The sequence below is a fragment of the Crocodylus siamensis genome, chromosome 1 (genome assembly GCF_052110815.1).
Source record: "Crocodylus siamensis isolate JL-2025a chromosome 1, ASM5211081v1, whole genome shotgun sequence".
In the NCBI taxonomy this organism is placed as follows: domain Eukaryota; kingdom Metazoa; phylum Chordata; order Crocodylia; family Crocodylidae; genus Crocodylus; species Crocodylus siamensis.
In genome coordinates this window covers 277403788-277419539 of record NC_143395.1, presented here as the reverse complement: position 1 = coordinate 277419539, position 15752 = coordinate 277403788, and the positions used below count along the sequence as shown (strand labels likewise).

At 40.5% G+C, this 15752-nt stretch overlaps 1 protein-coding gene across 2 annotated transcripts in view; it reads left to right on the top strand.

Annotated features, from left to right (window-relative positions):
• GLRA2 (glycine receptor alpha 2) overlaps nucleotides 1–15051 on the top strand; it is a 224273-nt gene extending 209222 nt beyond the window's left edge. For both annotated transcript variants that reach the window (XM_090031654.1, XM_090031652.1), the window contains exon 9: nucleotides 13650–15051. In XM_090031654.1, the coding sequence (XP_089887780.1) occupies nucleotides 13650–13928 (279 nt within the window). In that variant the 3' untranslated portion in view covers nucleotides 13929–15051. The remainder of the gene's footprint in view (nucleotides 1–13649) is intronic.
• Nucleotides 15052–15752: the final 701 nt, after the last annotated feature.

The window sequence follows — 15752 nt, the reverse complement described above, 5'->3', positions numbered from 1 at the left end:
TACTGAATTAGAGCTCAGCCTTCATGATTATGGCTAAATGTGACAGTACTTCATTTCAGGCTATGCATTTTTAATGACTTATAGGAGTATGTATTTTGCACTTACCAAATGAAAGCAACAATTCTGTGTAAAAAGTTAGCAGATCAAGTTGCAATATCAGCAGAGGCCTATTGGCTTTTATTTGAAAAATGTCCCTTTTACTATGAATAAATAAAATCAAAGTTTTATAAAATGATCCTTGATAAAAGTAAATCAAAATGAAAAGACAAGAATGCAGTTGTAGTAGTAAATTTCTTAAAACCTTCAAGCCATTGGAATGTTTTCTATAAAACATAACTATTTAATTTTAGAAGCTGAGTTATAAAATAAAGACAGCTGGCAAAGTCTTTGTTTTGGCCAACTGCATTTCAGAGCTATGTAAAAACAACTAGAGATACCCAGATTGAGATGTTGGCTGCCAAAACAGCTAACCAATGTACAAAACTAAGATGATTTATCACAGAAGATATGAAAACACTACTACTTTTGTATTGGAAGCCCAGTGCTTAATGCTCATAACGGGGGAAGATACTGATTTGTTGATTAGTCTGGGATTTTTTCCTCTTTTACTGAGAATCAAACAAAAGTAATGAAATTTGCATGTGAACGCTAAGATTTATGCAGACTTTCCTGACTATTTTGGTTATGAATTTTAAATATTGCAAATCATATTAATAATTTAATTAGATTTGAGAAGTATTTGAATAAATTAAATGCACAAAGTCTATCTAAGAAAGCTGTGGTAATGTCTCTTAAGGCATTTGTGGTTTTAGTAAATGATTTGAAGGAGAGAGTCCTTTAAAGCAAATGGGGAAACAAGTTTTCCTTTCCATTTTAGTCATGCCAATAATACTCTGCTGGAGTAAAAGAAGCAACACATACATGTATTTGTTACCTTTGACCAAAGTGATACAGAGTGCTTTCAAAAGTTATAGAGGAATCCACTTTGTGTCTGCACCATCATTTCCTTCCCTCTTCTCCCTCTCCATCCTACCGCCTGTATGCACACACACATACACACACACATACACACACACCCCTGTATGTTCTGCTTTCTTTTGCTGTTAGCATCTATCAAGCTTTCCCCTTTGCTGGTTGATTCACTATTACACCTTCAAAGAAAGTAAGAGTGCATGAGGAAATTCCCTTACTCCCTTTCATGGGCCACCTATATCAAGATCATAGGTGTAGGTCCAAGAACAGCCCTCAGGGCTCTGCTAGTTCCCAGCCCATCAGGCCAAGCAGGACAAGGAATAAAATACTTGCTTAAAATAGTTAAACCTAGACCAGGTGGAAGCATTGAAGAGTTTATTGGGAACAGTACAAATGGCTATTATGACATAAGGATCTCCATCAGCAATTCTGGCCAAAGACCTCCCTCCCATTGTCACTCTGCAGCAGTCCAACAATGAAAGTACCCTTGAGTACTTGCATGGTAAGTCTAAAGTGGGACTGAGACCTTTTAAAGAATGGGCCCATATGAGGTAGCCATTTCTGTCAGAGAGAGCAATTAGATTCACCAGAAATATACTCTTCACAGAAGTCAATGAGCAAGGCAGGGAGACCTGAATGCTTTTTTTTTTTTTAATCATTGCACTTAAAATTGTGGGTATTCTTATGTTTTATTAGTTTTGCTTTCATGAATTTGTGTTTGTACACCTTTATATGTAGGTAGAGTGCTCAGGAGGTTTCAGACAGAGACAGAGACTTTCATGCCAGATCCAGGGAAATTACACCGGTATAAAACCAGATGGATTAGAATTACGATCTCTGTCTCCATCTGAAATCCAATGTGGGAATCAGATTGACATCAAGCCCAGATAATCTTTGCTTGTTACCCTACACAAGCACCACCACAACAGCTTCCTCTGAGTCTATGCTGCTTTGACCTCTGCCTCTCTGACCTGATCTTTTCAGACCATCGCCTCTAGTGCTCTACCTACTTCATTTAAGATCTGATCTCTCTGTTAAAGGATTTTGCATGTGCATGCTATTTCTGTCAATAATCAAAACCAGTAGTGTAATGGAGGAGAATAACAGGGGCAGTAGACCTGGGCACTGCTTTTGTTAGAGAGCCAGAAATGGCTAACCATGCCATCACAGTCAGTGCAGATGCCCTGCTGCAGCTCTGATCAGAACTCCTCCACCCACCTTTGTAAGACTTTGATGGCCCTTTTAATGACTATCTCACATTTACGTTAGAATGCAGCAATACTTAAACAGTTAAATAATAGCTCTGCAGTCTTATCAGAACTTCATAAAGTGATTGTTCAATATGGCAACCTGATCATTATTCTGGTGTAAAAGAGGGATAGTCTTTAAATAAAAATAATTTGAATACAGCCTTTTAATAGGAGTTGACAGAGACTAATGCAGGATTCCCACTGATATGCTGACCAATCTCTAGGACTTTCACATAGCATGAAGGTGCACGGGTCCTCTGAATCACCTAAGAAACCTACTGAACTTACCGTTGCATACATCGTGGAGTTTAATAATTATGGTCTATAACTGTTATGATTGTCTTCCCTCCAAATGCCAAAGCTTTCCTGTATCTTATCTAGGATGCAGACTATTAATATTAGTCCACCATGGAAAAGTTACAGATTCAGTTAGTATCCAGACCAGTTTATGGGACCTATGGCTCTTTTACCAAGGCACCAATGGTCAGATATCACAGCTGTCTATCCTATTGGCTGCAAAGGCCCCTCTCCTTACCAAACAATATCTTTGTTCACCTTTCAGAAATGAAGGATATGAACCATAGGGAAATACCTTTTTCCATACTTATCAATTTTTACTGGATTGTCTTCCAAAAGCACCAGATAATTATGAAACTACTGATGAATTTACTCAAAGTATGAAATTCATATTAACTTCAGTTACAATCTGTGAGAAAAATGACACAATCAAGTTCCATTACCAGAAAAATAAAATTGTTCTCTTTGTAGCAAACTGATCATCACCACTGCCTGTATGATATCCACTATTTCTTGAAAATGTTAGGTTCTGCTTTAAAATATTTTAAGTCAGGAAAACATTTTTACTCCATAACACTTTTAAATTATGTTACTCTTTTGGTTGGATAATATTCAGTTCTTAGTAGTGGAGGGCAAAGCTACATTATCTACCATTTCATTATTGTACTAACAGCAGTTCACTTGCTGTTTTTACAGTGTGCATAAATTAATCGTTTATGCGTTAAAGATTCTTCTGCTGTTTATTTGAGATTGAGCATATTATTGAAAATTACCTTAAACACAATCCTAATTTCCCTATTTCAAATCCTCTCTAGAGGCAAAACCGACTAATTCCTCTTGTTATCAAATAGATTATTGTTAATATTTTAAACTACAACTAAGTATACAGTTTACATAGATTTCATATGCTGTATGGGCCCAAATACTACTGCCAGGGGGAAAAGTAAAAAACATTAAACAAGAAAAGGTACAAAAGACTTGATAGGTTAAAAGACTTGAAACTAATAGTGCCTGGAATTGACTGAGCAGCATTGTGCAGTAGGGTGCTGATATATTAGACTGTTTCTAAACTTGATGAAATATATACGTACATGTTTTAAAGGAAAAGCACTTAAAGGACATATTCGATCATCTGGCTGGGCTGCACATGGGACAGAATTTAGGTGAGAAATGCTGAAGAAAATGGCTGTAAATCACTTATTCAAAATCCTGGAATCAGCGAGAGATCAAATTGGCACCTAGTGGGCACATCTACCTGCATTAATGCACCATAAGTGCAGCACATTAAATATAGTACCTGTAATAACAGGTACTAAACTTAATGTACTGTAATCGGCGCTACTGCACAGTAGCACCAGTGCACATCTTTTATGTGATGCTAATGCATGGTAGAATTAGTTTACTGAACTTCTAGTGTCTTATGTAGACGCATTGCCAGTGTAACTTAGAACCGCTTTTAAAAACTGAAGTAGCTGGAGTGATCTTCTATGGACCTCTCCTCCAACTAAGTATTTTCAGAGAGATGTGTGCTACAGCTCTGTCCCCATCATTTGAAGAGGGAGCAAGCAAGCAATAAAAAGTCAGTATGGTGGGCTGGATCAGAATAAGCCTCTACTACCTTTATCATCTCAACTCTATACAAAAAATATGTGATGTGAAAAGTGGTCCCCAGAGTCTTGATGTTACCTATATTACACTGATGCAGGAAATGTCAATTATCGCTCAGGCAAAAATGGCCTCAAGCTATCCTAGTATCCACAAGAGATTAAATTCCTTGCATTCTCAAGACAAAAAGAGCAATCCATATGTAGTAGTTTTATATTTTGAAACTTTGAAAAAATAATTCTATACATGCAACAGACACTAAGCCAGATCCTCAAGGGCTGTAATTTAACATAGCTTCTACATTGCCAATAGAATCACATGGATGTACACCAGCTTACAATCCAAGCCCATATGGTAAATGTAATTCAAGTGTTACTTCCTACAGAAGGTAGGACTGCTGAAAATATTAATCAGATCCATATAATTATGAACAAATATACAGTGGAATTTTAAAAAGTACTTTATATAGGGCCAAGAGCCCTACTTCTGAAAGGCATTTAGTCATCTTAGTCTACATTTATTGGTAAGTTCTAACTTTGTACTTATGCATGCAGAAAATGTTTCTAAAAGAAATCTTATGTGGCAGAACTTCATCAACCTAAAATTAATCTTATATGCCCTTGAAATTTAATTAAACCAGATACTCTTCTAAATTGTTTGTTCACCATATGCTGGGAAAAGAATCGCAAAATTAAATGAATAAATCACATTGGAGAGGAAATTGAATATGTTGTTTGAAACCAGCTTCTCTCTCATTTCCCTTTTTGTTAAAACTGAATCAATATTGGCGGTTAGTCATTTAAAACTAGTCTGGACAAAGCGTTGAATACATTGTAGGTAGTGACCTTATGTGCTTAGGAGGATTGGACTAAATGCACTAACAACTTTTGCATTCCTAACTACTATGATTTGAAGTTAGTGCCATTAGAGATGACAGAGTATAAATAAATGACTGAGATCCATGTAGTATGCTCATGTAGCATGGGAGTTAGGGGAAAAAAACAAGAGAAAATAAATTTTCTTATATTCATGTTGCCCACTCAACAGGATCCAAAGACATTAACTTGTTTAGAACAGAAGGTGATCTTGTTCACAATGGAGAAAAACGAATGGTAAACAAAGAAACAATTTCCCTCTTAGTTTCCTCTTTGCTTTATAAAAAACTATTTTGATCCTGCACCTAAGAACACTATATGACACAAGGATAATTCCATATTTACCTGAGTACAAGATTCTCCCCACCCATTTTTTTTCCCCATGGAGGAAAAAAGCCCCTCATCTTATAACTGCATACAAGTAAACCTCACTAAATACATTGTCTACCATTAAGCTGCTGGCAAAAGAGGCAGTTCAAACTCAGCAATGCAAAACCAACCGGGAAGTTTAAGTGCAGCCAATACGAAGCATGACTACAAAAGACATGGCCCACATTGGGCAAACATACTGGGAATGTCTCCTAGTTAAAAGGGAGGCGCACACCCAATGGAAGGGAGGGGCCATCACCAGGGAGGTTTATACTGCGGTTGCTCGGGGATGCCGGAGGTGGGGGGGGCGGTCAAGAAGGCCAAGGCGGAGATGGTACTGGAACTAGCTTCCCGGATCAAGGACAACAAGAAGTCCTTTTTTAAATACACAGGGGGCAAAAGAAGGTTCCAGGTAACATGGGGCCCCTGCAGCACACGCTAGGAAAGTTGGTCGTAACACCAGATGACAAAGCTAACATATTTAATGATTTTTTGGCCTTCATTTTCCGTAGCAGGGACTGGAACAGTCACCCATGCTTCGGGCCCCCTTAGATCCTAGGGGAGGCGCACCTAGGCCAAGGGTTAGTGAGGAACTAGTTAGGGAACTTCTGGAGGGACTGGATGTATTCGCATCAGCTGGTCCAGATGATCTCCACCCTTGAGTACTGAGGGAATTGGCTGAGGTCATTGCAGGACCCCTGGCACGGCTTTACGAGCACTCATGGTGCTCTGGTGTGGTGCCAGAGGACTGGAAGAGGGCCAATGTGGTTCCCATCTTCAAAAAGGGGAGGAAGGAGGACCCAGGAAACTACAGGCCAGTTAGTCTTACCTCAATCCTTGGCAAGCTTTTTGAGAAAATTATTCTGGCACATGTCCACGAGGGGCCAGCAGGGGAGATTATGCTTAGGGGCAACCAAATGGGTTCATTAGCGGCAGGTCCTGTCAGACCAACCTGGTGGCCTTCTACGACCAGATCACCAAATCCTTAGATGCAGAGGTAGCAGTGGACATAGTCTTCCTGGACTTCTGGAAGGCCTTCGACACTGTCTCTCACCCCGTTCTCATTAAGAAACTGGGGGGACTGTGGTGTTGACACCCATACAGTCAAATGGGTTGCCAACTGGCTGGAGGGCTGCACCCAGAGAGTGGTGGTGGATGGGTCATTTTCGACCTGAAGGGATGTGGGGTTCCGCAGGGCTCGGTCCTCAGGCCTACACTATTCAACATCATCATCAGTGACTTGGACGAGGGGGTAAAGAGCACCCTGTTCAAATTTGCTGATGACACCAACATGTGCTAGAAGGGAGGAATAGGCTGCAATCAGACCTATACAGATTACAGGGGTGGGCGGATGAGAAGAGGATGGGATTCAACACCGACAAGTGCAAGGTGATGCACCTGGGGAGGAACAATCAGCACCATACCTACAGGCTGGGGAACTCCCTTCTTGTCAGTACAGAGGTGGAAAAGGATCTTGGAGTCATCATTGATGCCAAGATGAACATGGGCCGGCAGTGTGGGGATGCAGTCAAGAAGGCCAACCGCACTGTGTCATGCATCCACAGATGCATCTCAAACAGGTCCAAGGAAATGATCCTCCCCCTCTATGCGGCACTGGTCAGGCCACAGCTGGAGTACTGCATCTGGTTCTGGGCGCCGCACTTCAAGAGGGATGTGGACAACATGGAGAGGGTCCAGAGGAGGGCCACTCATAAGATCAGGGGGCAGCAGGGCAGGCCCTATGAGGAGAGGCTATGGGACCTGAACCTGTTCAGCCTCCACAAGAAAAGGCTGAGGGGGGATCTAGTAGCCTGTTACAGACTAGTCAGAGGGGACCAGCAGGCATTGGGGAAGTCCCTGTTCCCCCATGCACTACCAGGTGTGACCAGGACTAACAGTCACAAGCTGGCAGAGGGTAGATTTAGGCTAGATATCAGGAGGCGCTACTTCACAGTCAGGGCAGCTAGGATCTGGAACCAACTTCCAAGAGAAGTGGTGCTGGCTCCTACCCTGGGGGTCTTTAAGAGGAGGTTAGATGTACACCTTGCTGGGGTTGTTTGACCCCAGTACTCTTTCCTGCCGTGGCAGGGTGTTGGACTTGATGATCTGCTCAGGTCCCTTCCGGTCCTAGAAACTGTGAAACTATGAAACTGATGAGAACCTACCACAAGAATAGATTAGTGCAGTCCATCTGAATAAGACATAAGTTAGTGTGCATTAAGTGTAGTTCCCCGCACTGCCAACTATTTTTCAGGTCATGGTGACCTATGACATTGCATACAGTCCACCCAGAAGTGCTCTGTTGTTCCCTCTTAACCTGGTACATACAACTGCTAAACAACTGGTGTAGACCTGCCCTCCATGAGGTGAAACTGAACCAGGTTCCTCTGTGCCTCATCTGCATATACATTTTTGGGACATCTAAGGACTTGTAACAAGAACACCTGGTTCCATTCATGAGTGTGGGTTAATTAGAACATGAATCCTTTGTGTGGGGTGTCTGGAGTACACACACATACTGAGCAGTGCTAAGCATGGAGTCAACATGGCTTGAAATGCTGTTGACTGGTGGGCCCAGCCCAGTGAACAGTGTGGTAAATCATGAGCCTTTTTGTTTTAGGCTAATATTATACATAGTTTATACTACATGTAATTGTCTGCCAAAATGCTGTGCAGAAGTATCTGTGCTAAAATTTGTAGCAGTTTAAATAAAGGCAACATGAGTTAATTTTGGATGAGCTAACTATAGGTACTACATGCAAATTGCTACAGCCATGTTTTATTTCAAGATTATTGTTTTCAGATTTGTTCCTCATTTCCATGTGCTCAAAGAGAGTAGGGTCTGACAGTAAGAAGAAGGTCAAGGACTGCCAGGGGGAAAAGTTGAGGGGAAGCAGAGAGCAAAAGGCACCTGACCCCTCAGATTTATCGTCTCTCTTGTAACAGTAGGAAGGGGACAAATTCAAGGCAAACCTCCAATGATTAGATTCTATACCTGGCAACTTATAGAAAATGTATAGATTTTCTATATATAGAATCTAATTACAGGGGTGTCATTTTATAATGAGGGTCATCGTCTGTTTGAGTAAATACAGTACACATAACTGCATTAGGAAATAAATTCCATTGAAAATGTCTAAATTTATCTGTATAACACCCACATATTGCATTTGATTTTCAGAAGAAAAACTAAAAATACTCAACTATATGAAAGTCAGGAAATGAACTGTTATGGGTTACATATATGAGTTCCATTTTGCCATGTATTTCTTTTTCATTTATCACACCCCACAAGTTACGGATCCCTACACAAACATAAGCCCTGACAGATTCCAATGAACCTGCGAATTCTACTAAATACCTTGTCACACAAGGACATGAAAAAGGAAAGGAAAGCAAAGGAAGGCTTATTTATAAAGTTGATGTAGATTATGAAGACTATTTCTGGGAGATTGGTACAGTTCACTTGCATTATCTGATTTTGAATGCTTCTTGGCTGCTGTTCATATTAACCAGTGGTTGATGGTGTGTGCCCATTTTTAGTTCCTCCCATGAGGAAACTAGGAGTCTAATTAGATGATGTCATTGGTGACAAGAGCAGTGCCCATTTTGGGGGCACTGCATTTGAAGAAGAGAGAATTGAGTAAGAACAATAAAGGGATTGGAAAAGCCAGAAACAATTGAAATCATATAGGTTTGGTTTAGAGAAAAGGAGCTTACTGAGTGTTGGGAGGGGGGGAACTTGACACAATTTTCAAATATCTGAAAAACTGCTGCAAAAAACCATGGAAATATGGTTTTCTCATGCCAGAAGACAGGACATGTGGCAATGGTTTTAAACTGCAGCAAAGCAGGGGTTGATCAAATCTTAGAAAAAGTTCTGAGAAAATCTGTAAGAGCATTAGGGCAAGAGAAAATTATGGAGTTTGTTTCATTGAAGGTTTTCAGGAAGTTGCTGAGTAGGCATCTGTCTGGGAGTATGCATCTGTGTAGGGGTTTGGACTAGATGATATTTGAAGTCCTTATTATGATTTAGCACATGTAGATTGGCCTAGGGCACTGCACTATACTAAGCTAATCTTTTTGCTTTTTCAAAGTTGAAGGTACTTTGCTTGTTACATGACACTAAATCTCCATTTTCTTCAAAGGCTTCTAGTTTATTGGCTTCTAGTTGGAGCTGAAGGTTGTTTGTTACTGTTGCTTGTTGTTTGTTTAAAATCTATAAAACTATAAACAGTTTAGGACAAGTCATGAGCAGTCCCTCAATTTGATGATGATCACCACCTCAGCTCACTGATAGGTCTTGAGGTGACTTAAAAGTCCAATGCTTGAGCCACGCATCCATGTGCAGAAGTTGCAGGTCTTTCACCAGAACCATAGTCCTGGAGTTACCTCCTTTCCCTTCCTCGATTCTCTCTTCTTTGGATGCATGAGTACTTGAGGCTTTCGCCACACACAAATTTGCATGAGTTTGAGGGTAAATAGATTTAATGAAACTGCTGAAAATGTACGTAAAGACACAACAAAGTCAATACAAGAGCATCTGAAAAATTGTTGCACTAGCTTAATTAAACCCATTTAAAAACATACTTCTGATGTGAGTATGCATAAAAACCAAACTAGCATTAACAGGCTTGAGCTATAACTCTCTCTATAATGAAAGAGAGAAGGCACTTTCTCTGTGAAGGTACCTTTTATTTGGAATTCACTCATTCGGTTGTTCTGAGATAGTCTGTTGATGTTCAGGGCACATCGTTGTGAAAAAGACATTTGGGGAGGGCTCAGCTATGTGTGGTAAGAGATGAGGGTGGGCGAATAGAAAGGAGAGCAATTTTTACTGTGTTCCCCACTGAAGGGATTGATTTTTTTCATATTTGGTGCTGATTCTCAGTTGTTACTATTTTATAATAATTGATTATATTTAACTCAGAGCATATAGCAGCCAGAAGCAACATTCTTTGTTACATCATCAATAGAAATAATGAATTAAATACAAATAACCCCTCCTCACTTCCTTGTGCTATTGGAGATGAGTAATCTACTAAACAATGGGGAATAAAACTCAGTATGTCACAGGAACATGTTGCTGCTGGCTGAAATAAACAAAAACGTGCATTTCACTGATATTTTAGAGAAGTTACCAGTAAAAAACCTTTGCTTTAAAGGACCTAGGAGAATTGAGCCTATTCCTAAGCCCTGCTGGCTTCCACACACAAAGTGTTTCTCTGCCCCTGCAAGGCCCAATCCTGTAGGAGATCTCAAAGTACACTTTTGGAATCAGGTCCCAAAACACAGGTGGAGAGGCTCCCAACCTCTCCCCCCATACACACATTTTAGCCATACTATAAGCATTCACTGGAGCAGGGGCTGGCAGCCAAATATCCCTGCTCATTTGGAGGTGCTCTAATCACTAAATTATATAGTCATGCTCACAGAGTCTGTCTCTGTCTGGCCTGAAGAATTTTTGGTTATGGCATGCCCAATCAAACAGCTCTGAGATATGAGGAACCCCAGCTACCTTACTGCTGGTTAGGCCACTCAGTTTGGGAGGTGAAAGGTAGATGTTTACATCTTTTCAGGTACAGGAGGGAATTGAAACCAGGTCCCCTACATCCTAGATGAATGGTCTAGCCACTGAACTATTATACATGAAGCTGGGTAGGAGACAGTGTCTCCCCTAACTGCATTTTGAGAGACACAGCTAGTAGAGGTACCTAACTCTGAGAGAGGGTCTAAGATTGTGAAAATGGGCTGGAAATCCATGCAGCCCATAGGAAGGTGGGATTTAAGACATAGCCATCTCTTTGGAGTTATCAGTTATCTAGAACTATCTTTGACTATCTTGGATGGATCCCTGCTTTACCTGCAGGGTTTTACTAATCCTGTTGCTGCTCACTTCACTCTCCTCATTGTTTGTAGAAGGTATCAAGATGCCTAAAACCAGGGCTTTTGATGCCTCCATATGGCTGGGGCCATTAAGGTTAGACATCTCAATTATCAGCATTGTACATATAGGCCTTTCTATGGACCTAGTCCTGAATTGTCACAGTGAGATCAAAAGCAGGCCTGGAACTGAACTGCTTTGCTCAATAACACGAAAAAGCAGTGGTGTAAACTGCTAGAAATCTGGAATCTCCCTATCCTGTAATCAGCCCAGTAGACCATAGGTACATACAAACATTACATTTAAATTGCCCTAATTGAGCTTAGGGTTATTGAAATGGCCAACCATGCAAGCATTCCCGGGGATTAAGTAGAGTGCCCGACCTCATATGATTAGAACTATCTTTAAACTGGCATGAGTTAACACAGCCTAACTAATACCTGCACAAGTCTCCAGTGCAGCCTTGGGGCTGGAAAAGGCCTGCCACTCTCCAGAACCCCCGACCCTGACTAGACTCCTTCTGTTGCCCAACCAGCACACCCCTAAACCAGGGAGCCCTCCCCCCGCACAGACCCAACCACCTACTTCATCCTGTCCCCTCCCCACTCCATGGACCCATCAACCTGCACCCCCTCCTGCCAGTCCCCTCCCCCAGTGTCATCAGCTTCCCCATCTTACTGACTTACCTCCAGCTGCCTGCATGAACTCCTTCATGTGGCAGAATCCAACTCAGATTTAGGCAGCTCACAGTAAGATGCCTAAACCTGAGTCAGTTAATGTGAATGGTTGTTTGCACCCTATACCGTCTCACAAGTAATATAGTACATTATAAATGCTCTCTCTCTCTCTCTCTCTCTCTCTCTCTCTCTCTCTCACACACACACACACACACACACACACACACACACACACACCCTCTTCCAAATATCGATAATGCAGCTGTTGAAAATGTGTTGCCTTTTAATCAATCCTCTGTGTCTTGTTTGGTATTTTTTCTGCCAAGGCTGGAGACATAAAAATTGCTACAGGCAAAGCAGCTCTGTGCATTGTTGCAGGGATTAGTAATGTCATTAAGTCATGAAAGAGAAACATTCTGTGCCATACTCAGGTCTTGGCAGGTTCAACTTTAAGCCCTTTACTTATTCATATCTGAAGAGGAGCAGAACTGTTACTTTTATAGCTTTTCCCAGGAGGAAAACCGTAAATAAATAAAATTATAAAAAGAGAGGGAAAGGTTTCACTTTTTTAACAATGGTGAGGATTTAAGATGAAAAAGTGTAAGAGCCCTGTAACTGTGCTATCAAGCCTTGTGTTAGTACAATTATATACCTGATAATGGATACAGCATATGATAGTTTTCACTGTAGAACACCAGGGTCTCAAAGGGCATTAGTTATTGCCTGCACTCCTTTTATGCTCACTTGATATTACCTCTCAGGAACCATTTCTTTTACTATGGGCTTGTGAGGCATTATTATTTAAGCACAACATAATATATATCAGCTCTAAGGTAAGGGGAAAAAGCTTGATGATACACATGGTGCAGATATGAGCTGAAAGAGAAAAATAAATGCAATTTTGAAAAGGTGTTTTTTTAAGGGAACAATTATTTAGACTGACTGAGTCAAATCCTCAGCAGGTGTAACTTGGCTCTGCTTCTTAGGCTGTGGCAGAGTTAAGCAACTTCACACCAGCTCTGGCTCTGTGTTGCTATCAGAAAGCTGGAGGTTAGTTCAAGACATGAGAGAGAACTTTAAGCTTGCAAGCCTAAGCAGAATTCATTTCAAGTCAATGCTGTAATAATGTCTGTCAGTCAACAAAAAAGTCAACAGTGAAACAAACAACAGAGCAAGTTAGGGGTTCACAGTGCTCTTCCAACTTACCATGACTGGTTCTGGCCTCAGAGAGAAGAGCCAAATTAAGTTTATGAACATTTCATCCCAAGGAGAATAAAGGAGAATAGAGTCACTTATTCAGTATTTTTTTCATCATTCACAGAGCACTGCCAGTACTTATAGCTCACACATTGTCCTATCAGCCTGGTAAAATAGCCACAGAAATATACCAGTACAGAGACAAACTCTTTTCCACCCAGTTATCCTGATGATAAAGCCCTTGATATTTACTCACTGCTCAGAAAATATTATCTATCTTAGGGGGTGGCAAATGAGTATTTTGCAAGAATTTTGCAAGGTGGTGTTAAATTAATTCAGGCTTACCTCCTCAAGATATTATAGCACCTAACTCCTATTGATTTCGATCTAGGCCCAATATAGAACCAAAAACTCATCAGCTGGTTTGTTAAGGAGATCCGCTATACCTGGCCATGCTACTAACTTATTACATTCCATCTACTTAATTGTTTTTTCTCTTTCTTTTCTTTCCTATATTCTCCAGGAAGATGATGTTACTCGTGACAGTCGATTCAATTTTGGTGGCTATGGAATGGGTCACTGTTTACAAGTTAAAGATGGCACTGCAGTCAAGGCTACACCTCCCAACCCTCCTCCAGCACCACCAAAAGATTCTGATTCCATCAAAAAGAAATTTGTTGACCGTGCAAAACGGATTGATACAATATCGCGGGCTGCATTCCCGCTAGCCTTCCTCATTTTCAACATATTTTACTGGATAACATACAAAATCATTCGGCATGAGGACATTCACAAGAAATAGGCAACTTTGAGCTGCTGGGACCTTTTAGCCAAAGTGTTTTGTTTTGTAAATAAATGTGAAATGTCTTTCTGTCATTTGGACTGAGACGTTGCCCCTCCCCTTTCCCTACCATGATGCTGAAGAGAAGAGGAGGGAGGGAAAAAGTAATATCATAAAAAATGTGATTGAACAAAACAAGATGTTGTAAGACAATGTAATAAGGATCTCCTTATGTACTCTCGGTATTGTTCTTCCATTCTGCGTTGATCAGACATTCTTAAAGAAGGCTAAATTTTACCCAACTTTGTCACTAAGTTAGTATGTTAATAAAATATCAACCAACCAACCAACCTAAAACACCAACCATGGGACTGTAGTGGCTACAGTGCAGTGAGATGTAAGAGGACCAAACTTTTTTCAGGATAATGCTGCCTTTCTTTTTCAAACAAGTCTACTGAGCTACATTCCATTGATGTGTCTGTAGTTAGTGGTTCACCAAGAAGTCCTTTTGTGGGTTGTAAATTATTTCTACTAACAGGGGAAAACAAAATTTATACTTGATTATCCTGTGGGTGTGTATTTTAATATTATCTTGCTTTACTAGAAATGTAATTTAGGGGTTGAACTTGTGTATTGTGTGATTTATTTGATAGCTAACACTCATAGAAACCAGTGAAACTACCCATTTTTTGTTCAAAGAGAGTGCACTTATTTCATTTGATTTCTGATGTTTTACATGCAACTTGAGGTGCCAAACTGTATTTTTCCTATTGTGCTACCCTGTACCACACTACTTATTAAGATTTCATTTCCTATATGGTGTAGCTCAGTTTAGCATTGACTTTCTATTAATGCTCTCATTTTAGCTGCAACTGATAGCTCTATAGGTAAACACAACATGTTTACAGACCTTGACTTTATATCTTTACTCAAAGTGGCTATCATTTTAAATATCATCAACTAACCTAAGAATTTTAAAACTGTACTGTGATTTTCATAACCTGTTACCTTTTGCTGCCAGAGCTACATGATTCAAATCCTTGCTAAATGTTTTAAAGTTAAAAAAAGGTATTTTTGCTTACACTGAAGAGACAACCTGTAAGATAAAACAAAACAACAACAAACATTAATATTTTACACTTGCTGTAAAAGGGTTTACTAAAAAAAAAAGGTATTTGTTCAATTTCAATAAAGCTAAGTGTGCTACTAATTCTCCTTTTTAATTTGTGGTAGTGCTTTCTGACTCACAGGTTGGATCTTCAGCCACTCTAGCAGCAGACTAAGGAACTTAAAACAGCAGTTGACAAACTCCTGGCCTGTCATAGCAAGCCCTAAGTTGGTCTTTTCTGCAAAGGGACATTGCAGGGCAGGCTAATGGTTGAAGTTAAGCCACAAGCATAGTTTAAGTATGATACTCCAGCAGATCTGTCTAGCTGATCAAACCCTTGATGGCTTTTTTCTGTCAGCCTAAATTAGATCAGCTCTGAGGTGACTTTGGGAAGAAAACTTCAGCTTCTGAATTTGGAGTGCATTATGGAAAGAGAGAGAAGAAGAGCGTTCACCTATCTCCTATACACACGGGCATACACACCTGTAGCCATGGGTCTAGGGACTCTAATCTTATCATAGCTCAGGGGTGTTAAATATATGGCCCATGGGCTGAGCTATTTTACCCAGCCCTCAGATCTCACAGGGGCTGGGAATTTGGGACAAGTAACGGCTGTGTTAATCCTGATGCTGCTGCTTACCACGAGGTCCAGAACCAGCCCAGGAGGCTCCTTGATCTCCGGAGTGCAGTTGTGTTTGACACCCCCATCCCAGCTGATCTTAATACTTCTGTACACT